At 38.4% G+C, this 26,679-nt stretch overlaps 1 protein-coding gene across 7 annotated transcripts in view; it reads right to left on the bottom strand.

Moving 5' to 3' along the window:
- Window positions 1-8,317: 8,317 nt before the first annotated feature.
- The window catches only part of LOC308620964 (solute carrier family 22 member 10-like), a 60,356-nt gene continuing 41,994 nt past the window's right edge, over window positions 8,318-26,679 (bottom strand). For 6 of the 7 annotated variants that reach the window (XM_081240901.1, XM_081240900.1, XM_081240904.1 and 3 more), the window contains 4 exons: window positions 24,333-24,547; window positions 22,374-22,482; window positions 21,391-21,594; window positions 8,318-10,126 (listed from right to left, as the gene is read on the bottom strand). In XM_081240901.1, the coding sequence (XP_081097027.1) occupies window positions 10,066-10,126; window positions 21,391-21,594; window positions 22,374-22,482; window positions 24,333-24,547 (589 nt within the window). In that variant the 3' untranslated portion in view covers window positions 8,318-10,065. The remainder of the gene's footprint in view (window positions 10,127-21,390; window positions 21,595-22,373; window positions 22,483-24,332; window positions 24,548-26,679) is intronic. The other variant, XM_081240903.1, reaches the window with a different exon arrangement.

The raw sequence follows: 26,679 nt of genomic DNA, 5'->3' as shown, positions 1-26,679 counted from the left end.
ATGGGAGTGTTTCCTTAATTTCTCTTTCAGATTTTTCATCATTAGTGTATAGGAATGCAAGAGATTTCTGTGCATTCATGTTGTATCCTGCTACTTTACCAAATTCATTGATTAGCTCTAGTAGTTTTCTGGTAGCATCTTTAGGATTCTCTATGAATAGTATCATGTCATCTGCAAACAGTGACAGCTTTTCTTCTTCTTTTCCGATTTGGATTCCTTTTATTTCCTTTTTCTTCTCTGATTGCTGTGGCTGAAACTTCCAAAACTATGTTGAATAATAGTGGTGAGAGTGAACAACCTTGTCTTGTTCCTGATCTTAGTGGAAATTGTTTCAGTTTTTCACCATTGAGAAATATGTTTCCTGTGGCTTTGTCATATATGTCCTTTATTATGTTTAGGTAAGTTCCCTCTATGCCTGCTTTCTGGAGGGTTTTTATCATAAATCGGTGTTGAATTTTGTCAAAAGCTTTTTCTGCATCTATTGAGATGATCATATGGTTTTTCTCCTTCAATTTGTTAATATGGTGTATCACATTGATTGTTTTGCATATATTGAAGAATCTTTGCATTCCTGGGATAAATCCCAATTGATCATCATTTATGATACTTTTAATGTGTTGTTGGTTTCTGTTTGCTAGTATTTTCTTGAGGATTTCTGCATATATGTTCATCAGTGACATAGGCCTGTAGTTTTCTTTTTTTGTGACATCTTTGTCTGCTTTTGGTATCAGGGTGATGGTGGCCTCCTAGAATGTGTTTGGGAGTGTTCCTCCTTCTGGTATATTTTGGAAGAGTTGTAGAAGGATAGGTGTTAGCTCTTCTCTAAATGTTTGATAGAATTCACCTGTGAAGCCATCTGCTGCTGGACTTTTGTTTGTTTGAAGATTTTTAATCACAGTCTCAATTTCAGTGCCTGTGATTGGTCTGTTTGTATGTTCTATTTCTTCCTGGTTCAGTCTCGGAAGGTAGTGCTTTTCTAAGAATTTATACATTTCTTCTAGATTGTCCACTTTATGAGTATATATTTGCTTGTAGTAATCTCTCATGATCCTTTGTATTTCTTCAGTGTCAGTAGTTACTTCTTCTTTTTCATTTCTAATTCTATTGATTTGAGTCTTCTCCCTTTTTTTCTCGATGTGTCTGGCTAATGGCTTATCAATTTTGTTTATCTTCTCAAAGAACCAGCCTTTAGTTTTATTGATCTTTGCTATCATTTCCTTCATTTCTTTTTCATTTATTTCTGATCTGATCTTTATGATTTCTTTGCTTCTGCTAACTTTGGGGTTTTTTTTTTCTTCTTTCTCTAACTGCTTATGGTGTTAGGTTAGGTTATTTATTTGAGATGTTTCTTGTTTCTTGAGGTAGGATTGTGTTGCTATAAACTTCCCTCTTAAAACTGCTTTTGCTACATCCCATAGGTTTTCGGTCATCGTGTTTATTGTCATTTGTTTCTAGGTATTTTTTGATTTCTTCAGTGATTTCTTGGTTATTTAGTAGTGTACTATTTAGCCTCCATGTGTTTGTATTTTTTACAGCTCTTTTCCTGTAATTGATCTCTAGTCTCATAGCATTATGGTTGGAAAAGATACTTGATATGATTTCAATTTTCTTAAATTTGCCAAGGGTTGATTTGTAACCCAAGATATGATCTATCCTGGAGAATGTTTCGTGAGCACTTGAGAAGAAAGTGTATTTTGTTGTTTTTGCATGGAATGTCCTATAAATATCAATTAAGTCCAGCTTGTTTAATGTATCATTTAAAGCTTGTGTTTCATTATTTATTTTCATTTTGGGTGATCTGTCCATTGGTGAAAGGGGGGTGTTAAAATCCCCTACTATGATTGTGTTACTGTTGATTTCCCCTTTTATGGCTGTTAGCTATAAAACAAACTTTTATGGTCGTAATTATTAATACTTTTTAATTTAACTTTTATATCAGTGCTAAAAGGTAATTTACATATCACTGGTCCAGTATTACATTATTATTTGTCTATATATTTCCCTTTACCTTTATCAGTGAGATTTGCACTTTCTTAATCTTTCATATTGCTGCTTAGCATCATTTCATTGCAACTTAAAGATCTACCTGAACTTCTCTGAGATGATTATTTTGAATTCTTTGTCAGGCAGTTCATGGATGTCCATTTCTTTAGGGTCAATTAGTGCAGCTGCATTTTGTTTCCTTGGTTGTATCATATTCCCCCAAGTCTTCATGGCCCTTGCAGCCTTGCATTTCTGTCTGCCCATTTAAAGAACCAGTCACCCTTTCCAGTCTTTACCGACTGGCTTAGGCAGGGAAAGGTCTACACCAGACAGCTTGGCCAGAGACTCTGTACAGTCCAGTTGTCAGGGACCCTGGGCAGGCTGCCTGGTGACGTCTATGGTCGTGGCCTGATGCTAGAATCCAGAGTCTTTCTCTCTCTTTCACCAGTGAAAGAACTTGTGGGCCAAGAGAATATTTCTCAGTGCTGCTCTGTGACTTGTTGGGAGGAGAGTGACAGGAGGAAAGTGGAACTTTTCTGTTCACCCTTTCAAACAGGTCTTTTCTCATTTCTGTGCTGTACCACGCTGATGAAACCTCTCACCTGGATTCCAGGTATCTCATAAAGGAATTTTCATCCATGGACAGTTGTTAAATTGGTATTACTGTGGGAGAGGAGGGCTGGGACCTCCTATCCTGCTATCTTTCTGATGTCAATCTCTTTTATCATTTGTTCTTTTGTGTCACATTTAAGAAATCATTGTCTAACCAAAATTGTGAATATGTGCTCTTATGTTCTCTTTTGAAAATTAATAGTCTTAGTTCTTATATTTAAGTCTATGATTCATTTTGAGACTTGTTTCTTTGTTTATGGTATAAGATAGAGGTCCTGAAACTTTTTGTATGTGCATATCTATTTCTCCAAGCATTATTTCGTTCTTTTTTTTTCTTTCACTGTCAAAGTAAGATGAGCACTTTATTAAAATAAGCAGCAAATTTGGGGTGGCAGGCCAGCGAGGGCTTGACCTGCAGAGATATGTGGAGATGGTCAATATAACACAATACTTCTAAAAGTAACTTACGTGGAAAGCTAACCAGGATATTGTTTAATTTCTATAACAAAAAATCAAGCATGTATCTTTTTGAATTAGTGTTTGGGGGATTTTTTTTGGATAAATACCCAAGACTGGAATTGTTGGTTCATATAGTAGATCTATTTTTATTCTTTTGAGAAACTTCCATACAGTTTTCCATACTGAGTGCACCAGTTTACATTCCCACCAACAGTGTACGAGGATTCCCTTTTCTCCACATACTAGCCAACATCTCTTATCGTGGTCTTTGATGATATCCATCCTGACAGGGGTGAGGTAATGTCTCATTGTGGTTTAAATTTGCATTTATCTGCTGATTGAGGATATTGAGCATCTTTTCATATGCCTATTGGACATCTTCAGGTCTTTTTGGAAGAATGTCTATTCAAGTCTTCTGCTCATTTTTTTTTTTTTTTTTTTTTTGCAGTACGCAGGCCTCTCACTATTGTGGCCTCTCCCATTGCAGAGCACAGGCTCTGGACGCGCAGGCTCAGTAGACATGGCTCACGGGCCCAGCCGCTCCATGGCATGTGGGATCTTCCCGGACCGGGGCACGAACCCGTGTCCCCTGCATTGGCAGGTGGACTCTCAACCACTGCACCACCAGGGAAGCCCTTCTGCTCACTTTTTATTATTATTTTATTTTATTTTATTTTATTTTTTTTTGCTGTACGTGGGCCTCTCACTGCTGTGGCCTCTCCCGTTGTGGAGCACAGGCTCCGGACACACAGGCTCCGCGGCCATGGCTCGCGGGCCCAGCCGCTCCGCGGCACGTGGGATCTTCCGGGATCGGGGCACGAACCCGTGTCCCCTGCATCGGCAGGCGGACTCTCAACCACTGCGCCACCAAGGAAGCCCTGCTCACTTTTTAATCTTGCTTTTATTTTTTTTGATGTTGAGTTGTATAAGCTGTTTATATATTTTGGATAGTAATCCTTTATTGGTCATTATTTGCAAATACTTTCTCCCATTCAGTAAGCTGTCTTTTCATTTAGTCAAAGGTTTCCATTGCTGTGCAAAAGCTTGTAAGTTTAATTAGGTCCCATTTGTTTATTTTTGCTTTTATTTCCTTTGCTTTAGGAGACAGATTCAAAAAATACTGCTATGATATATGTCAAAGAGTGTTCTGCCTATGTTTTCTTCTAGGAGTTTTATGGTTTCAGGTCTTACATTTAGGTCTTTAATCCATTTTGAGCTCATTTTTTATATGGTGTTAGGGAATGTTCTATTTTCATTCTTTTACATGTAGCTGTCCAATTTTCTCAGCACCACTTATTGAAGAGACTATCTTTTCACTATTGTGTATTTTTACCTCCTTTGTCATAGATTAATTGACCATAACTGTGTGGGGTTTTTTTAACATCTTTATTGGAGTACAATTGCTTTACAATGGTGTGTTAGTTTTTGTTTTATAACAAAGTGAATCAGTTATACATCTACATATGTTCCCATATCTCTTCCCTCTTGCGTCTCCCTCCCTCCCACCCTCCCTATCCCACCCCTCTAGGTGGTCACAAAGCACCGAGCTGATCTCCCTGTGCTATGCGGCTGCTTCCCACTAGCTATCTATTTTACGTTTGGTAGTGTATATATGTCCATGCCACTCTCTTACTTTGTCACAGCTTACCCTTCCCCCTCCCCATATCCTCAAGTCCATTCTCTAGTAGGTCTGTGTCTTTATTCCCGTCTTACACAAGCATCATTTCTTGAAGACTTCCTTCCTCCCACTGAATTTTCTGGTCCCCTTTGTTAAAAATCAAATGACCATAACTTTAGGGTTTATTCCTGTACTCTCAATTTTATTCCTTTATGTTAAAGTCTATCCTAATGTCTGAATCACACTGTACTATAGCTTTGCAGTAACGTTTGAAATTGTAAAGTGAAAGTCCTCTAAGTTTATTTTTCTTTTCCAATATTGTTTTGGCAATCTGGGTCCTTGAGTCCATATCAATATTAATGACAATGATATTATAAATTGACAATTAATGTCAATTCTGCCCAAAAGTAAGCCAGCTGAGATTTGGATAGAAATTTTGTTGAAACTATAGGTCAACTTGGGGGTATTGCTTTACTGACAACACTAAGCCTCCCAATACAAGAATATGAGCTACCTTTCCATTTATGTAGGTCTTCTTTATTTTCTCAGAACACTGTGTTTTGGTTTACAGCGGACAATTCTTGCACTCCTATTAACTTTTTCTGTGTATTTTATTCTCTATGATACTATTGTAAATTGATTATTATAAGATTTGGTTTTGGATTGTCTATTGCCAGTGTAAAGAAATACAATTGATTTTTGCAATTTATTTTGTATTTTGCAAAGTTCATAAACTCATTTATTACTTCTAACAGATATTTAGTGGATCCTTGGGAATTTCTACATACAAAATTATGTCATCTACAGATAAAGACAGTTTTGCTTTTTCTTTTCAAATATGGTTATCTTTTATTTATTTGTCTTCTCTAATTATCCTTATTAGAACTTTTAATATTTTGTTGAATATACATGATAGCTGACATCATTATATTTTCCCTGAACTTAGGGTGAAGAAATCAGCCTTTCACCATTTAGGGTGAGAATTTCTGTAGGTTCTTTGTATTTGCTCCTTTTTAGTTTTATTGGGGTATAATTGATATACCAAATAGTTTCACATTTTGTTGAGACTGTGCATATGCATACACTTACGATACCATCACTAAACTAAGGTACTAACCATATTGATCACCTGGAAAAATTCCCTTCTGTTCCTTTGTAATCTATTTTTATTGAATACAACATAAGATCCATCCCTTTAACATATTATAAAATGCACAATACCATATTGTTAACTATAGCCTTACTCATCATGAATAAAAAACTTTATACCCATTGGAAAAACAATTTCCAACTTCTCTCTCCCCCCAGCCCCTAACAACTATCATTCATTCTACTCTCTGCTTCTATGACTTTGACTATTTTAAAAACCTCATATAAGTGGAATCATGCCATATTTGTCATTCTGTAACTGGATTATTTCACTTATAATAATGTCTGTATGCTTATCCATGTTGTCCCAATGGCAGGATTTGCTTCATTTTTATGGACAAATAATATTCCACTTTTAAGCAAGATGTAAACACTGACTTAGAACTCTAAAACTCCTCAGACAAAAAGCTAGGGAAAAACTTCTTTGACATTGTTGGTGGCAATGATTTCTTGGATTTGGCATGAAAATCACAGGCAACAATGTTAAAAATAGAAAAGTGGACTACATAAAACCCCAAAGCTTCAAAAAGCAAAGGAAATAATCAACAAAATGAAAAGGCATATACGCTGTTTACCAGGGTGAACTCCCTTTCTTTTGCTCACTTCCCATCTATTTTCTAAAAGAGTTTGTGAAGGATTCATGTTAATTCCTTTTAAATATTTGGTAGAGTTCACCAGTGAAGGTAAGTTAGACTGAGTTTCTCTTTGTAGGAAGTTTTAAAATTAGTAACTTAAGATCTTTAATTTTTATAGTCTTATTCAGATTTTCTATTCCTTCTTTGAGTCAGTTTTGGTAAATTTTGCCCTTCTAGGAATTTGTCCATTTCATCAAATTATCTTATTTCTTAGCATTCAGTTGTTCACAGGATTACCTATCTGCTCTTTTTTTGTTTTTTTCCGGTATGCGGGCCTTTCACTGTTGTGGCCTCTCCCGTTGTGGAGCACAGGCTCCGGACACGCAGGCTCAGCGACCATGGCTCATGGGCCCAGCCGCGGCATGTGGGATCTTCCCAGACTGGGGCACGAACCCGTGTCCCCTGCATCAGCAGGTGGACTCTCAACCACTGTGCCACCAGGGAAGCCCTATCTGCTCTTTTTTATTTATGATTTTAGAAACTTGAGTCTCTTCTAATTCTTTTCTTGGTTAAGATAAAGTTTATTCACCCTATTTTGTTCACCTTTTTAAAGAATCAGTTTGGTTTCATTGATTGTTCTCCATTGTTTTTCTATTATCTCTCTCTTTTTTATCTTTGTACTAATATTATTACCTTCCTTCTGCTTTCTTGGGATTTAGTTTTCTCTTCTTTTTCAAGTTCAAAGATTGAAGGTTAGATTACTGATTTGTGCTCTTTCTTTTTCTTTAATATAGTCATTTTCCCCCATGTCTTTTCCCCTAAGAATTGCTTTAGTGCATCCTATAAGTTTTGATATGTTATGTTTTCCTGTTCATTCCTCTTGAAAAGTTCTCTAATATTCCATGTGATTTCTTCTTTAACTAATGGTTAGGTAGAAGTGTATAACTTAATTTCCTCATATTTGTAAATTTCTCAAAATTTATATTGTTGATTTCTAATTTAATTCTATTGTGGTTGAAGAACATATTTTGCATTATTTCCGTCCTTTACTGTGTATAAAGGCTTGTTTGATGGACTAATTTATGGTCTATTCTGGAGAATGTTCCATGAGTTCTTGAGAAGAATATGTATTGTGATGTTTTAGGTGAAGTGTTCTATACTTGTTAGGTCTTGTTTGTTTATAGCATTGTTCAAGTCTTCTTTACACTTCCTGACCTTCTAACAAAGGTTCTATCTTTTTCCATGATAAGGAGAGAAACTATTAATGAAGAAAAAGATATTTAGCAGGATATTGATATTTCCAACTATTATTGTTGAATTTTCTATTTTTACCTTCAGTTCTGTCAGTTTTTGCTTCATCTATTTTAGGGTTCTGTTGTTACATTTATGCACATTTATAATTCCTATATCTTCTCGATTAATTGACCTATTTATTATCCTAAAATGTGCAGATTTTGCTTTAGCAACAGTTGTTGTCCTAAAGTCTATTTTGTATGATATTTATATAGTCACACCAGCTATCTTGCAGTTGCTGTCTGAATGGTATTTCTTTTTCTATCCTTTTATTTTCAATCTACTGGTATCGGGTCTAAAGTATATTTCCTGTAGACAACAGATGGTTGGATATTTTTGTTTTTCATCCAGCCAGTCTCTGCTTTTAATTAGGTTGTAAATATTATTATTGATACAGTTGGAATCACATCAATTATTTTCATTTTATTTTTCTTTCTGTCTCATGACTATTTTATTCCTCCGGTCCTCTTTTAATACCACCTTTAAAGTACATATTTTCTAGTGTATCATTTAATTCATTTAAGTATTTTAAACTCTTTTTTTTCTCAGTGGTTTCTCAGTAGTTGCTTTAGAGCTTATAATATACAGCATAAGCTATCAGAAACTACTTCATATTTATACTCACTGAATTCCATAATATATAGAAACTTTACTCCTATAGAGCTCTATTTCCTCCCCCATCTACTTTGTGCTATTATTTTTTAGACATGTTAATATATTACTATATAGACTTTCACAGTCTAGAATAGTTGCCCCATGAGTTCTTTCATGGTGCATTTAGTCAAAAGAGAACAGATTCAGTATGCTTACTCTATCTTCTTCAGGATCAGAACCCTCCTCCTTTTTTAAGGGAAGCTCTGTACCACAGCAAACTAGTCATATATGTTTAATTTTAGTATATATGGTGTATATATGTGTCTTTTTAAAACTTTTCTGTAGATAATTAAGTTCCATAATTAAAAATTTTTAAAGAAAAAATAAAGAATAGAACAAAAGGGAAATGAATGGGAAGCAGAGAAACACATAAAGTTTGGTAGCAAGAGAGAGAAAGACGATGAAGAGGGAGAAATTATGAAACCATGCTCCATAGGATTAATGGAAGCTGGTGTTTAACAGGAATCATTGAATGCGTCTAACAGAGCAGTAGATAAGGGAACAGGGTTTTCTTAGAAAACCCTCTGCTTGTAACCTGCCTTTACTGATTAAGCTTACTTCATTTGTATTTTTTCCCTTTCTCTAACTGCAAACCCTCCAAACTTCATGAACCCTACATAATTTATCATCAGACTTCTAACCACCCCCATAGATAATACTTCTGATGTATGAGTCACTATAGTAATGAGGGCTTAAGTTGTTTTCCAAAAATTTGGAGTCAGCTCCTGCCCAATACACCTGGCTAAGATTAGTTTAGCCCACTGACCCTAAAGCTGGGCCTGCACAGAAATGAGTTACTTCATCTTTCCCCAATCTCCAATCACCTTTCCAAATGCCTGAGACCACTCTGCTTCTTTATATCATAAATATCTCAAGCCTCTGGCCTTTGGAGATGCATATCTGAGATTTATTCTCCTGTGTCCTCACTTGGCTACCTCACAAATAAAACTTTCTCTGTTGCAAACATCAGTGACTCAGTGTTTGGCTTGTTGCTCGACGGGCAAACAAACCTGGTTTGGTTACATATTTGGTGAGCAAGCCAGGAGATAACTCCAGACAGTGCTTTTGCCCATGGTTCTTCAGCCCCTTACCAGTATTGATAGCCTGTGGATGAGTCCAAACAACTACCTGGTAGACACTCCACAGGATTTCCCCCAGATCCAAAAAGATCAGTGTTTTCAAGTCACTTAGGCATACCCCAAACAACTCAATAATATTTTTAGGAATAAAAAATATCTAGCACCTAAGAAGTTAAGACACAATGCTTGGCATCCATCAAAAATTAGGTAAGTAAAGTTATAGGAAAATAGAATCCATGATAAGGAGAGAAACTATTAATGAAGAAAAAGATAAACTAAATTGTCCTATATCTATTACATGAAATAAATTTATAGTTAAGCATTCTCCCACAAAGAAAACTACAGGTCTTTTCACTGGAAATTTTACCAAATATTTAAGGAAGACATATTACCCATTTTACGCCAACTCCTTCAGGAATAGAAGAGGAAAAAATGTTTCCTAACATTCTATGTGGGCACCATTTTTCTGATCATGGAATTACATGTTCCAAGAAATCATATGTTTAATTGCAAATTAATGCCATGATTGTAAATGAGATTCATGTTCCAGTATATTTTCTTGCTAGTATGTAAAGATAAAGGAAAACTCCCATTTTTTTCTTCATATTTTTATTTTCCTCACCAGTCATCTCATGAAATCCACTTAAAATTTTGTCACTTTAATGTAGAAATCTTTTTCATTTGCTTCTCTTGAGAATCTTTTGCTGGAAAAACAAAACAGAAAAATACAAATCAACCAATCAGTTAGCAAATAAAAACACACATTAAAAAATAGAAAAAAAATAAAAGTAACTTTGGATGCCATCCCTGCACAAGTACAAACTGATCCTTAACCATCAGCTTTTTATAATACAATAAAATTCATGACAGATTGACACTCATCCTGGAAAAGGCTCTGCTGACTGTGCAGACCCAAGAAAGCAGTTAGAAAGTGCTACTCTCACTTGGACTTTTTAGACCTCTGACCAAAGACACCTTTGGAAAGTCAGTAGGTGAGTTGAAAATCTTAGCCCCATTTGTTATGCAGTGAAATGTGTCCCTTCAAAAATTCATATGCTTAAGCCTTAACTCTCAGTATCTCAGAATATGAGATTGCCATATTTAGAAACATGGTTCTTGCAGATATAATTAATTAAGCTGAAGTCATACTGGAGTAGGTTGGGCCCCTAAACCAATTTGACTGGTGTCATTATACAAAGTGGATATTTGGACGTAGAGACATGCCAGGGAGATGCCATGTGGAGATTGTAGTTAAGCTGCCACAAGTCAAGGAACTACCAAAAACCAGGAGAGACCTGGAATAGACCCTTCTCTAGAGCCCTCAGAGGCATCATGGCCCTGCCAACAACTTCAGCTCAGACTTCCAGGCTCCAGAACTGTGAAACAATACATTCCTGTTGTTTAATTCACTCAGTTTGTAGAACTTTATTATTGAAGTCCTAGGTTACGAAGATAGCATATTTCTCATATTAAAAGACTTTTACTAGTTTCTTTATTCCCCTATCTTTGATACTTTCCATTACTTGTAGTGACAAAATTTGCCTAAATCTTACAAGCACCTACACAAGATTTATTTCTTTATGTTCTTTTTTTTTTAATTTTTAAAATTTTTTTAATTTTTTATTTTTTGCTTTATAACAAATTTAATCAGTTATACATATACATATGTTCCCATATCCCCTCCCTTTTGCGTCTCCCTCCCACCCTCCCTATCCCACCCCTCCAGGCAGTCACAAAGCACCGAACTGATCTCCCTGTTCTATGTGGCTGCTTCCCACTAGCTATCTACCTTACGTTTGGTAGTGTATATATGTCCATGCCGCTCTTTCACTTTGTCACAGCTTACCCTTCCCCCTCCCCATATCCTCAAGTCCATTCTCTAGTCGGTCTGTGTCTTTATTCCTGTCTTACCCCTATGTTCTTCATGACATTTTTTTTCTTAACTTCCATATATATGTGTCAGCATACAGTATTTCGCTTTCTCTTTCTGACTTACTTCACTCTGTATGACAGACTCTAGGTCCATCCACCTCATTACAAATAGCTCAATTTCGTTTCTTTTTATGGCTGAGTAATATTCCATTGTATATATGTGCCACATCTTCTTTACCCATTCATCCGATGATGGACACTTAGGTTGTTTCCATCTCCGGGCTATTGTAAATAGGGCTGCTATGAACATTTTGGTACATATCTCTTTTTGAATTATGGTTTTCTCAGGGTATATGCCCAGTAGTGGGATTCCTGGGTCATATGGTAGTTCTATTTTTAGTTTTTTAAGGAACCTCCATACCGATCTCCATAGTGGCTGTACCAATTCACATTCCCACCAGCAGTGCAAGAGTGTTCCCTTTTTTCCACACTCTCTCCAGCATTTATTGTTTCTAGATTTTTTGATGATGGCCATTCTGACTGGTGTGAGATGATATCTCATTGTAGTTTTGATTTGCATTTCTCTAATGAGTAAAGATGTTGAGCATCCTTTCATGTGTTTGTTGGCAGTCTGTATATCTTCTGTGGAGAAATGTCTATTTAGGTCTTCTGCCCATTTTTGGATTGGGTTGTTTGTTTTTTTGCTATTGAGCTGCATGAGCTGCTTATAAATTTTGCAGATTAATCCTTTGTCAGTTGCTTCATTTGCAAATATTTTCTCCCATTCTGAGGGTTGTCTTTTGGTCTTGTTTATGGTTTCCTTTGCTGTGCAAAAGCTTTTAAGTTTCATTAGGTCCCATGTGTTTATTTTTGTCTTTATTTCCATTTCTCTAGGAGGTGGGTCAAAAAGGATCTTGCTGTGATTTATGTCATAGAGTGTTCTGCCTATGTTTTCCTCTAAGAGTTTGATAGTGTCTGGCCTTACATTTAGGTCTTTAATCCATTTTGAGCTTATTTTTGTGTATGGTGTTAGGGAGTGATCTAATCTCAAACTTTTACATGTCCCTATCCAGTTTTCCCAGCACCACTTATTGAAGAGACTGTCCTTTCTCCACTGTACATTCTTGCCTCCTTTATCAAAGATAAGGTGACCATATGTCCGTGGGTTTATCTCTGGGCTTTCTATCCTGTTCCATTGATCTATCTTTCTGTTTTTGTGCCAGTACCATACTGTCTTGATTACTGTAGCTTTGTAATATAGTCTGAAGTCAGGGAGCCTGATTCCTCCAGCTCCATTTTTCGTTTTCAAGATTGCTTTGGCTACTCGGGGTCTTTTGTGTTTTGATACAAATTGTGAAACTTTTTGTTCTAGTTCTGTGAAAAATGCCAGTGGTAGTTTGATAGGGATTGCATTGAATCTGTAGATTGCTTTGGGTAGTAGAGTCATTTTCACAATGTTGATTCTTCCAATCCAAGAACATGGTACATCTCTCCATCTATTTGTATCATCTTTAATTTATTTCATCAGTGTCTTATAATTTTCTGCATACAGGTCTTTTGTCTCCTTAGGTAGGTTTATTCCTAGATATTTTATTCTTTTTGTTGCAATGGTAAATGGGAGTGTTTTCTTGATTTCACTTTCAGATTTTTCATCATTACTATATAGGAATGCCAGAGATTTCTGTGCATTAATTTTGTATCCTGCAACTTTACCAAATTCATTGATTAGCTCTAGTAGTTTTCTGGTAGCACCATTAGGATTCTCTATGTATAGTATCATGTCATCTGCAAACAGTGACAGCTTTACTTCTTCTTTTCCAATTTGGATTCCTTTTATTTCCTTTTCTTCTCTGATTGCTGTGGCTAAAACTTCCAAAACTATGTTGAATAAGAGTGGTGAGAGTGGGCAGCCTTGTCTTGTTCCTGATCTTAGTGGAAATGGTTTCAGTTTTTCACCATTGAGGATGATGCTGGCTGTGCGTTTGTCATATATGGCCTTTATTATGTTGAGGAAAGTTCCCTCTATGCCTACTTTCTGCAGGGTTTTTATCATAAATGGGTGTTGAATTTTGTCGAAAGCTTTCTCTGCATCTACTGAGATGATCATATGGTTTTGCTCCTTCAATTTGTTGATATGGTGTATCACGTTGATTGATTTGCGTATATTGAAGAATCCTTGCATTCCTGGAATAAACCCCACTTGATCATGGTGTGTGATCCTTTTTTTTTTTTTTTAGTTTCTGCTTTATAACAAAGTGAATAAGTCATACATATACATCTGTTCCCACATCCCTTCCCTCATGCATCTCCCTCCCTCCCACCCTCCCCATCCCACCCCTCCAGGCGGTCACAAAGCACCGAGCTGATCTCCCTGTGCTATGCGGCTGCTTCCCACTATCTATCTACCTTACGTTTGGTAGTGTATATATGTCCATGCCTCTCTTTCGCTTTGTCACAGCTTACCCTTCCCCCTCCCCATATCCACAAGTCCATTCTCAAGTAGGTCTGTGTCTTTATTCCCGTTTTACCCCTAGGTTCTTCATGACATTTTTTTTTAATTCCGTATATATGTTTTAGCATACGGTATTTGTCTTTCTCTTTTTGACTTACTTCACTCTGTATGACAGACTCTAGGTCTATCCACCTCATTACAAATAGCTCAGTTTCGTTTCTTTTTATGGCTGAGTAATATTCCATTGTATATATGTGCCACATCTTCATTATCCATTCATCCGATGATGGACACTTAGGTTGTTTCCAGCTCCGGGCTATTGTGAATAGAGCTGCAATGAACATTTTGGTACATGCCTCTTTTTGAATTATGGTTTTCTCAGGGTATATGCCTACTAGTGGGATTGCTGGGTCATATGGTAGTTCTATTTTTAGTTTTTTAAGGAACCTCCATACTGTTCTCCATAGTGGCTGTACCAATTCACATTCCCACCAGCAGTGCAAGAGTGTGCCCTTTTCTCCACACCCTCTCCAGCATTTATTGTTTTTAGATTTCTTGATGATGGCCATTCTGACTGGTGTGAGATGATATCTTATTGTAGTTTTGATTTGCATTTCTCTAATGATTAATGATGTTGAGCATTCTTTCATGTGTTTGTTGGCAGTCTGTATATCTTCTTTGGAGAAATGCCTATTTAAGTCTTCTGCCCATTTTTGGATTGGGTTGTTTGCTTTTTTGCTATTGAGCTGCATGAGCTGTTTATAAATTTTGCAGATTAATCCTTTGTCAGTTGCTTCATTTGCAAATATTTTCTCCCATTCTGAGGGTTGTCTTTTGGTCTTGTTTATGGTTTCCTTTGCTGTGCAAAAGCTTTGAAGTTTCATTAGGTCCCATGTGTTTATTTTTGTCTTTATTTCCATTTCTCTAGGAGGTGGGTCCAAAAGGATCTTGCTGTGATTTATGTCATAGAGTGTTCTGCCTATGTTTTCCTCTAAGAGTTTGATAGTTTCTGGCCTTACATTTAAGTCTTTAATCCATTTTGAGCTTATTTTTGTGTATGGTGTTAGGGAGTGATCTAATCTCAAACTTTTACATGTCCCTATCCAGTTTTCCCAGCACCACTTATTGAAGAGGCTGTCCTTTCTCCACTGTACATTCCTGCCTCCTTTATCAAAGATAAGTTGGCCATATGTGTGTGGGTTTATCTCTGGGCTTTCTATCCTGATCCACTGATCTATCTTTCTGTTTTTATGCCAGTACCACACTGTCTTAATTACTGTAGCTTTGTAGTATAGTCTGAAGTCAGGGAGCCTGATTCCTCCAGCTCCGTTTTTCGTTCTCAAGATTGCTTTGGCTATTCGGGGTCTCTTGTTTTTCCAAACAAATTTTGAAATTTTTTGTTCTAGTTCTGTGAAAAATGCCAGTGGTAGTTTGATAGGGATTGCATTGAATCTGTACATTGCTTTGGGTAGTATAGTCATTTTCACAATATTGATTCTTCCAATCCAGGAGCATGGTATATCTCTCCATCTATTTGTATCATCTTTAATTTCTTTCATCAGTGTCTTATAATTTTCTGCATACAGGTCTTTTGTCTCCTTAGGTAGGTTTATTCCTAGATATTTTATTCTTTTTGTTGCAGTGGTAAATGGGAGTGTTTTCTTGATTTCATTTTCAGATTTTTCATCATTAGTGTACAGGAATGCCAGAGATTTCTGTGCATTAATTTTGTATCCTGCAACTTTACCAAATTCATTGATTAGCTCTAGTAGTTTTCTGGTAGCATCTTTAGGATTCTCTATGTATAGTATCATGTCATCTGCAAACAGTGACAGCTTTACTTCTTCTTTTCCAATTTGGATTCCTTTTATTTCCTTTTCTTCTCTGATTGCTGTGGCTAAAACTTCCAAAACTATGTTGAATAAGAGTGGTGAGAGTGGGCAGCCTTGTCTTGTTCCTGATCTTAGTGGAAATGGTTTCAGTTTTTCACCATTGAGGACGATGCTGGCTGTGCGTTTGTCATATATGGCCTTTATTATGTTGAGGAAAGTTCCCTCTATGCCTACTTTCTGCAGCGTTTTTATCATAAATGGGTGTTGAATTTTGTCGAAAGCTTTCTCTGCATCTATTGAGATGATCATATGGTTTTTCTCCTTCGACTTGTTAATATGGTGTATCACATTGATTGATTTGCGTATATTGAAGAATCCTTGCATTCCTGGAATAAACCCCACTTGATCATGGTGTGTGATCCTTTTAATGTGCTGTTGGATTCTGTTTGCTAGTATTTTGTTGAGGATATTTGCATCTATGTTCATCAGTGATATTGGCCTGTAGTTTTCTTTCTTTGTGACATCCTTGTCTGGTTTTGGTATCAAGGTGATGGTGGCCTCATAGAATGAGTTTGGGAGTGTTCCTCCCTCTGCTATATTTTGGAAGACTTTGAGAAGGATAGGTGTTAGCTCTTCTCTAAATGCTTGATAGAATTCGCCTGTGAAGCTACCTGGTCCTGGGCTTTTTTTTTTTGGAAGATTTTTTATCACAGTTTCAATTTCAGTGCTTGTGTTTGGTCTGTTCATATTTTCTATTTCTTCCTGATTCAGTCTTGGCAGGTTGTGCATTTCTAAGAATTTGTCCATTTCTTCCAGGTTGTCCATTTTATTGGCATAGAGTTGCTTGTAGTAATCTTTCATGATCTTTTGTATTTCTGCAGTGTCAGTTGTTACTTCTCCTTTTTCATTTCTAATTCTATTGATTTGAGTCTTCTCCCTTTTTTTCTTGATGAGTCTGGCTAATGGTTTGTCAATTTTGTTTATCTTCTCAAAGAACCAGCTTTTAGTTTTATTGATCTTTGCTATCATTTCCTTCATTTCCTTTTAATTTATTTCTGATCTGATTTTTATGATTTCTTTCCTTCTGCTAACTTTGGGATGTTTTTGTTCTTCTTTCTCTAATTGCTTTAGGTGCAAGGTTAGGTTGTTTATTCGAGATGTTTCCTGTTTCTTAAGGTGGGATTGTATTGCTATAAACTTCCCTCTTAGAACTGCTTTTGCTGCATCCCATAGGTTTTGGGTCGTCGTGTCTCCATTGTCATTTGTTTCTAGGTATTTTTAAATTTCCTCTTTGATTTCTTCAGTGATCACTTCGTTATTGAGTAGTGTATTGTTTAGCCTCCATGTGTTTGTATTTTTTACAGCTCTTTTCCTGTAATTGATGTCTAGTCTCATAGCATTGTGGTCGGAAAAGATACTTGATACAATTTCAATTTTCTTAAATTTACCAAGGCTTGATTTGTGACCCAAGATATGATCTATCCTGGAGAATGTTCCATGAGCACTTGAGAAAAATGTGTATTCTGTTGTTTTTGGATGGAATGTCCTATAAATATCAATTAAGTCCATCTTGTTTAATGTATCATTTAAAGCTTGTGTTTCCTTATTTATTTTCATTTTGGATGATCTGTCCATTGGTGAAAGTGGGGTGTTAAAGTCCCCTACTATGATTGTGTTACTGTCGATTTCTCCTTTTATGGCTGTTAGTATTTGCCTTATGTATTGAGGTGCTCCTATGTTGGGTGCATAAATATTTACAATTGTTATATCTTCTTCTTGGATCAATCCCTTGATCATTATGTAGTGTCCTTCTTTGTCTCTTCTAAGAGTCTTTATTTTAAAGTCTATTTTGTCTGATATGAGAATTGCTACTCCAGCTTTCTTTTGGTTTCCATTTGCATGGAATATCTTTTTCCATCCCCTTACTTTCAGTCTGTTTGTGTCTCTAGGTCTGAAGCGGGTCTCTTGTAGACAGCATATATATGGGTCTTGTTTTTGTATCCATTCAGCCAATCTGTGTCTTTTGGTGGGAGCATTTAGTCCATTTACATTTAAGGTAATTAGCGATATGTATGTTCCTATTCCCATTTCCTTAATTGTTTTGGGTTCGTTATTGTAGGTCTTTTCCTTCTGTTGTGTTTCTTGCCTAGAGAAGTTCCTTTAGCATTTGTTGTAAAGCTGGTTTGGTGGTGCTGAACTCTCTCAGCTTTTGCTTGTCTGTAAACGTTTTAATTTCTCCATCAAATCTGAATGAGATCCTTGCTGGGTAGAGTAATCTTGGTTGCAGGTTTTTCTCCTTCATCACTTTAATTATGTCCTGCCACTCCCTTCTGGCTTGTAGAGTTTCTGCTGAGAGATCAGCTGTTATCCTGATGGGGATTCCCTTGCGTGTTATTTGTTGTTTTTGCCTTGCTGCTTTTAATATGATTTCTTTGTGTTTAATTTTTGACAGTTTGATTAATATGTGTCTTGGCGTATTTCTCCTTGGATTTATTCTGTATGGGACTCTCTGTGCCTCCTGGACTTGATTAACTATTTCCTTTCCCATATTAGGGAAGTTTTCAACTATAATCTCTTCAAATATTTTCTCAGTCCCTTTCTTTTTCTCTTCTTCTTCTGGAACCCCTATAATTCGAATGTTGGTGCGTTTAATGTTGTCCCAGAGGTCTCTGAGACTGTCCTCTGTTCTTTTCATCCTTTTTTCTTTATTTTGCTCTGCAGCAGTTATTTCCACTATTTTATCTTCCACCTCACTTATCTGTTCTTCTGCCTCAGTTATTCTGTTATTGATCCCATCTAGAGTATTTTTCATTTCATTTATTGTGTTTTTAATCGATGTTTGATTCATCTTTAGTTCTTCTAGGTCCTTGTTAACTGTTTCTTGCATTTTGTCTATTCTATTTCCAAGATTTTGGATCTTGGAAGTAGAATCTTGGATCATCTTTACCATCATTATTCTGAACTCTTTTTCAGGTAGACTGCCTATTACCTCTTCATTTGTTAGGTCTGGTGGGTTTTTATCTTGCTCCTTCTCCTGCTGTGTGTTTTTCTGTCTTCTCATTTTGCTTATGTTACTGTGTTTGGGGTCTCCTTTTTGCAGGCTGCAGGTTCGTAGTTCCCGTTGTTTTTGGTGTCTGTCCCCAGTGGCTAAGGTTGGTTTAGTGGGTTGTGTAGGCTTCCTGGTGGAGGGGACTAGTGCCTGTGTTCTGGTGGATGAGGCTGGATCTTGTCTTTCTGGTGGGCAGGTCCACGTCTGGTGGTGTGTTTTGGGGTGTCTGCGGACTTTTTATGATTTTAGGCAGCCTCTCTGCTAATGGGTGGCATTGTGTTCCTGTCTTGCTAGTTGTTTGGCATAGGGTGTCCAGCACTGTAGCTTGCTGGTTGTTGAGTGAAGCTGGGTGCTGGTGTTGAGATGGAGATCTCTGGAAGATTTTCGCCGTTTGATATTATGTGGAGCTGGGAGGTCTCTTGTGGACCAGTGTCCTGAAGTTGGCTCTCCCACCTCAGAGGCACAGCACTGACTCCTGGCTCCTCAATTTGGGATGATTTGTTGTCTATTCATGTATTCCACAGATGCAGGGTACATCAAGTTGATTGTGGAGCTTTAATCCACTGCTTCTGAGGCTGCTGGGAGAGGTTTCCCTTTCTCTTCTTTGTTCTCACAGCTCCTGGGTCTCAGCTTTGGATCTGGCCCCACCTCTGCGTGTAGGTCACTGGAGGGCGTCTGTTCTTCGCTCAGACAGGACAGGGTTAAAGGAGCAGCCGCTTTGGAGACTCTGGCTCACTCAGGCCTGGCGGGAGGGAGGGGCACGGAGTGCGGGGCGAGACTGCAGCGGCAGAGGTCGGCGTGACGTTGCACCAGCCCGAGGCGTGGCGTGCGTTCTCCCAGGGAAGCCGCCCCTGGATCCCGGGACCCCAGCAGTGACGGGCTGCACAGGCTCCCGGAAGGGCGGTGTGGACAGTGACCTGCGCTCACACACAGGCTTCTTGGCAGTGGCAGCAGCAGCCCCAGCGTCCCACGCCCGTCACTGGGCTCCGCGCTTTCAGTCGCGACTCGCGCCCATCTGTGGAGCCCCTTTAAGCAGCGCTCTTAATCCCCTCTCCTCGCGCACCAGGAAACCAAGAGGGAAGAAAAAGTCTCTTGCCTCTTCGGCAGCTCCAGAGTTTTCCCGGACTCCCTCCTGGCTAGCTGTGGCACATTAGCCCCCTTCAGGCTGAGTTCTCGCCACCAGCCCCAGTCCTCTCCCTGCGCTCTGACCGAAGCCCAAGCCTCAGCTTCCAGCGCCGCCGGGGCGAGCAGACAAGCCTCTCGGGCTGGTGAGTGCCGCTCGGCACCGATCCTCTGTGCGGGAATCTCTCCGCTTTGCCCTACCCAGGTATGTGGGGAGTTTCTTGCCTTTTGGGAGGTCTGGGGTCTTCTGCCAGCGTTCAGTAGGTGTTCTGTAGGAGTTGTTCCACATGTAGCTGTATTTCTGGTGTATCCGTGGGGAGGAAGGTGATCTCCGCGTCTTACTCTTCCGCCATCTTACCCGGAAGTCTCTATTTCTTTATTTTCTTTTCAAAGAGAGTCTTTATTTTTTTTCTTAAAAATTTTTTTAACATCTTTAATAGACTATAATTGCTTTACAATGGTGTGTTAGTTTCTGCTGTATAAAAAAGTGAATCAGCTATATATACACATATATCCCCATATCTCCTCCCTCTTGCGTCTCCCTCTCACCCTCCCTATCCCACCTCTCTAGGTGGTCACAAAGCACCGAGGTGATCTTCCTGTGCTGTGTGGCTGCTTCCCACTAGCTATCTATTTAACATTTGGTAGTGTATACATGTCCATGCCACTCTCTCACTTCGTCCCAGCTTACCCTTCCCCCTCCCCCGTCCTCAAGTCCATTCTCTACATCTGCATCTTTGTTCCTGTCCTGCCCCTAGGTTCTTCAGAACCTTTTTTTTTTTAGATTCCATATACATACGGTATTTGTTTCTCTCTTTCTGACTTACTTCACTCTGTATGACAGTCTCTAGGTCCATCCACCTCACTACAAATAACTCAATTTCATTTCTTTTTATAGCTGAGTAATATTCCATTGTATATATGTACCATATCTTCTTTATCCATTCATCTGTGAATGGACACTTAGTTTGCTTCCATGTCCTGGCTATTGTTAATAGTGGTGCAATGAACATTGTGGTACATGACTCTTTTTGAATTATGGTTTTCTCAGAGTATATGCCCAGTAGTGGGATTGCTGGGTCATATGGTAATTCTATTTTTAGTTTTTTAAGGAACATCCATACTGTTTTCCATAGTGGCTGTATCAATTTACATTCCCACCAACAGTGCAAGAGGGTTCCCTTTTCTCCACACCCTCTCCAGCATTTATTGTTTGTAGATTTTCAGAATGGCCATCATCAATGAGTCTTTAACTCAACATGATCTTCCTAACATTGTTCCTTCACTGGTCATCCCATTTCTTTTCCCTTTATATCCCATGCTCTTACGGATCTGAGGATCATGAAATACTATCATGAGGGCAGGTAGGATATGCCCTCACAAGAGAGCTAATTACTGTGTCTTCAGCACTAAAACTACCAATGAGAACAGGGCAGAGAGGAATCTCTGCAGTCTAGACTGGAACTCACAATGGTTAGAAATGACCTTGCCACTTGTGAAGGCAATGGCCCAAGATGGAAGTATCCCAGGCAGGCTCAGCCTTCCCAGTGATCTGAGGGCCCCACTCTGTGTTTTGTCTTCCTCACTCACAGATCCAAAGCACACAGTCTCTCCCAGGGGATGGCTAGAAGCATTACTCACTTATTTTCCACATCCTGGATGGTGTCAAGCAGAGGCAGATTTCTGGTTTCAGGTTGGAAAGGGACAACAAGACTAGCAATAATGGGACATACTCCATAGATGATCCAGGGCAGAGTGGGTAGATACACCACCAGGGTCATCAAGAGGGGAGCCAGTGCTGACCCACACCTACTAGCCATTACATCTAATCCCAAAGCTTTTGCCCTGAAGGGTAAACAAGAATACATAATAATCCAGTAAAAATCCACGCATGTAACTTACGATCTATTATTTTGATGTGATTATGGAACACACTAAAACACAATTATTACATATGTGGGCTTTATGAAACACTTGTTTTTGTGATTTGCTCTGTGATTTTCTAGCTGTCTTTGACAGGGTCAAAATGTGTTAAGACCCATTTTCATCATTTTAATAAAAACAGATGTATTGAAATACTGCTTAGCACAGTACATGATACCAAGTCAGCTTTTTTGATAAACTTTGGTGATAATTGTTTTTTAGTATATTGTTACTATTACTATTACAAATAATTGCTTTATAATTAACATTTCTTATTATGTTATTCCACAATAAGCATCAATTAACTGGGAAAGTCCTATTTTTTGGCCCTGGAGGGATATTCAAAGTTCTTTGTTCTTGATTTTCCATTTTTCTATTCTAGTAGTACAGTTTACAGCTATTAGATGATAAACAATAAAGTCACTTTTTAGAAAATCCATATCCAAAGCCAACCTCAAATACACAGTAATTAAGGTTAAATCCACTTTTTTGGTTTGTTTTTATTTTCTAATATGTTTGGTGCTTTATATTTCTGTTTTACACTCATAACTGGAACTTACAAATGGGTAACTACTACCTTATTATTGGTGGAATTAGAACAGTTTCCTGGTCCCTTTCCTAAACCACAAATTATATTAAACTACTGACACTATATATCAATCTTTACTCAGGCTTCAGAAGGGTATAAAAAATCCTTATACCTGAGGAGAGTGGGGATGAGTTCATTACAGTGGACAGAATAGCTGGTGATAGAAGCGGCAACGCAGCTGATTCCCACACTTGCCAAAGTCACACGCAGGGTCTGCATTTCTAGAGAGAGGAAGACCAGTGAGATTAAGAAAGCTGTGTTAAAGGAATCAGCATCCACCAAATTTATTCAGGACAAACAACTCTATAGGTTATTTGTATGCTTGAAATAGATTGTAGAAAATATTACAGTAGCAGGATCATGGAGTCTTTTATAAACTGAGAAAGATAAAGTTATCAATGTAGGTTGTAAAATGTACATAAAATTATCTTGGTTAATTGTAGCAAATCTCTCTATATATCTGAGATTTGCCAGAGAAGAAGAAGAAAAGGTGAGTGTGGCAGAAATTTGCTTTTAGTTATTCTGTCCAGTACTTGCTCTATGCTTATTATAGAAGGTAGGACTGTCATGTGGACAATTACTGTGTCTAAGCCTCAGCTTTAACCTTGAGGACTTTACAATTAAAGTGTAGAATTTAAAGTGACCAGTCATCCTGGTTTTCCTGGGTATTAGGAGGTTTTAGCAATGTGAGATTTTCATTAATAAAACCTGGAAAGTCCCAGACAAACCTCAATGAGTCAGTCAACCTAGTGTAGATACAGCATTGCCATGGGGTGAGTATGGCACAAGAGAGTAATAGAAGGACAGGGCTTTTTTGTTAGTGGACAGGCTGAAGAGAAGCTGGATCTACATCAATGTTAGACATGAAGAACCAAGAATGGAAACTTCTATTTGGAAAAAAAGAATTTGGGACCACTAAAAAAAATTTCAGAGAAACAGTTTTCTGCACAGTATAAAAAGAAATCTAATTATAGCTTTATAATATTGGAAAGAACTCTCGCGTAAGGGAGTAAGCCTGCATCATTAATGGTATTCTAAAGAGCAGAGTCCACCCATCTGTAATGCTGTGAAGCATATTCTTGCATCGGGAGATCGTGAAGCATAGTGCCCACTAAGGTTCTACTAATCCTTACATATCATCTTTCTATTAACTTGTAAAGTAACCTAATAGGGAATGGACAAGGATTTTTTTTAAAACACCTATTTTAATTAATTAATTTATTTCTGGCTGTGTTGGGTCTTCGTTTCTGTGTGAGGGCTTTCTCTAGTTGTGGTGAGCGGGGGCCACTCTTCATCGTGGTGTGCGGGCCTCTCACTATCGCGGCCTCTCTTGTTGCAGAGCACTGGCTCCAGACACACAGGCTCAGTAGTTGTGGCTCACGGGCCTAGTTGCTCCGCAGCATGTGGATTTCCCAGACCAGGGCTTGAACTCGTGTCCCCTGCATTGGCCAGCAGATTCTCAACCACTGCGCCACCAGGGAAGCCCTGGACAAGTTTTAATCTGCTTAAATTCTATTCCTACTGTTCACTCCTTCATTCCTTGAAAAAGGGGGATTTTTTTCATTTCCTGGGAGACTCTCATGAGCAAGAGCTGCAGTCATGGTGACTTAACACCACACTCATATGTGGGTATGTAGAGACGGGGAAGTGACTAGTCATCAAAGCTGGTGATGAAGAGCCCAAACAGAGGGAGTGACCATGCTGTGTCCTCACCTGGGGGATCATTGCAAGGCCTCACCCCTCCATGTTTGTTATTTGAAGTGTGAATGGACAAAAGGCAGGTAAACAATTGCTGTCCTAGAGAAATAATCTGGGATAAATTGTACCAGTTTAAGACACTTCACAATGTGATGAGATGAACTTATGCCTGGTTTGCCCCTCGCTGACCTTTAGTTTTTTTCCCAAAAAATTTGTAGCAGAATTTCTCATAAACCATCAGATTGGTTTGGGGGAATACTTAGCGCATAAGTGGTACCTGTTTTTAAACCTGACTTCAGACAAGTGTGACCAATACAATCCCTGAAGGGTGGGAAAAAGACACTTTTCTCCCCAAAGTCCTATCTTCTCTCACCTTGGGGCACAAACGTGTTGGTCAAAATGGAAAGTCCCACCAGGAACATGAAAAGCATCTGGGTTGGTCGACGGCCCATATAATTCAATACTAGAAGTGCAAGACATCGGGCTAAGGCAGTGAGAACTCCAAAGATTACCTGGAACAGGAAAATATTGCTCCCAAATTGCTGTAGATTGATAAAAATGCCAAAAAAGGGTATTGTGCTTGCAAATCTGTAGTGAACAAAAGAGGAAAGACACAAGCTGTAAGGTTTAGAGTCAACGTGTTGCAGTCGATTATTATATTGACCCAGGCAGCCAATGATCGATGTTAAGAATAAAGGTGTAGTCTGATTTGTATAACACTTCCTTTTAGGGTGATAAAGTTACCATTAAAATAACATGGCTATAGGGCTTCCCTGGTGGCGCAGTGGTTGAGAGTCCGCCTGCCGATGCAGGGGACACGGGTTCGTGCCCCGGTCCGGGAAGATTCCACATGCCGCGGAGCGGCTGGGCCCGTGAGCCATGGCCACTGAGCATGCACGTCCGGAGCCTGTGCTCCACAGGGGGAGAGGCCACAACAGTGAGAGGCCCGCGTACGGCAAAAAAAATAAAAAATAAAAAATAACATGGCTATAAAGGAAAACGATATTCCTTTTGTCCTTCTTTTTTTTGAGTCCCTAAGCATAGAGTTAGCAGTGACGGGAAAACATAACCTGACTCAATCACCAAACTGAATGGTATAGAGAATTTGAATATATAAGCATTAAACTTAAAATTTAGGGAAATTCTTTCTTTTTGAGAGTTGTCTGTATGCTGTGAGTCCTCCTTCTATTCCACCAGCCCCAATACTGTAAAGCGTTTCCCTTTTCTCAACTAGTGACTGAAACTGCAAAGAAACTACCTGTGTCCCCTTGAGTGGGAGCATAGTGTCCTGGTTTCAAACACATTTCTGGGAAATTTAAAGCTCATATAAGAGTTCTTGGGGCTAAAAGAAAATGTAAGAATTCAGGAAAGCAAACGTACCAACTGTACCATCAGAAATGGAATCAAAGATTCCCACTGAGGATCTACCTTTTACCCAAAGAGCATCTAAGGGAAAGGAGTCCACATAAAAGATCTATTTCACCCAGAGAGAGACAGATTTAGGTATTGCAATAGAAGAAACCATCACAGTAAATAGACATTTCTCCAAAGAAGATATACAGATTGCCAACAAACACATGAAAGAATGCTCAACATCATTAATCATTAGAGAAATTCAAATCAAAACTACAATGAGATATCATCTCACACTGGTCAGAATGGCCATCATCAAGAAATCTAGAAACAATAAATGCTGGAGAGGGTGTGGAGAAAAGGGAACCCTCTTGCACTGTTGGTGGGAATGTAAATTGATACAGCCACTATGGAGAACAGTATGGATGTTCCTTAGAAAACTAAAAATAGAAGTACCATATGACCCAGCAATCCCTCTATTGGGCATACACCCTGAGAAAACCACAGTTCAAAAAGAGTCATGTACCAAAGCGTTCATTGCAGCTCTATTTACAATAGCCAGGACATGGAAGCAACCTAAGTGTCCATCAACAAATGAATGGATAAAGAAGATGTGGCACATATATACAATGGAATATTAATCAGCCATAAAAAGGAACGAAACTGAGTTATTTGTAGTGAGGTGGATGGACCTAGAGACTGTAATACAGAGTGAAGTAAGTCAGAAAGAGAGAAATAAATACTGTATGCTAACATATATATATATGGAATGTTAAAAAAAAAAAGAAAGAAAGAAAAGAAAAGAAAAGGTCAGAAGAACCTAAGGGCAAGACGGGAATAAAGATGCAGACCTACTAGAGAGTGGACTTGAGGATACAGGGAGGGGGAAGGGTAAGCTGGGACAAAGTGAGAGAGTGGCATGGACATATATACACTACCAAACGTAAAATAGATAGCTAGTGAGAAGCAGCCGCATAGCACAGGGGAGATCAGCTCGGTGCTTCGTGACCACCTAGAGGGTGGGAGGGTGGGAGGGAGGGAGATGCAAGAGGGAAGAGATATGGGGACATATGTATATGTATAACTGATTCACTTTGTTATAAAGCAGAAACTAACACACCATTGTAAAGCAATTATACTTCAATAAAGATGTTTTAAAAAAAGAAAATAGAAGAAATCATCACAGAACACAGCAATTGCAAACAGGTCTTCTCTTTATCATGACATGTACTTTTTCCTTCCACTCTGATTATCTAGAATTCAGAAACGTAAGTCTGTGTCTTAGTGGATATGAAAAGGTCAAAAAGCACAATGTAGTTAAATGAATAAGCAGTCTACTAGGATATGTCTGGGAAAGATAAATTTTA

Source organism: Mesoplodon bidens (assembly GCF_964165515.1).
Source record: "Mesoplodon bidens genome assembly, chromosome: 7".
NCBI lineage: Eukaryota > Metazoa > Chordata > Mammalia > Artiodactyla > Ziphiidae > Mesoplodon > Mesoplodon bidens.
This window is presented reverse-complemented; position numbering and strand designations above follow the sequence as displayed.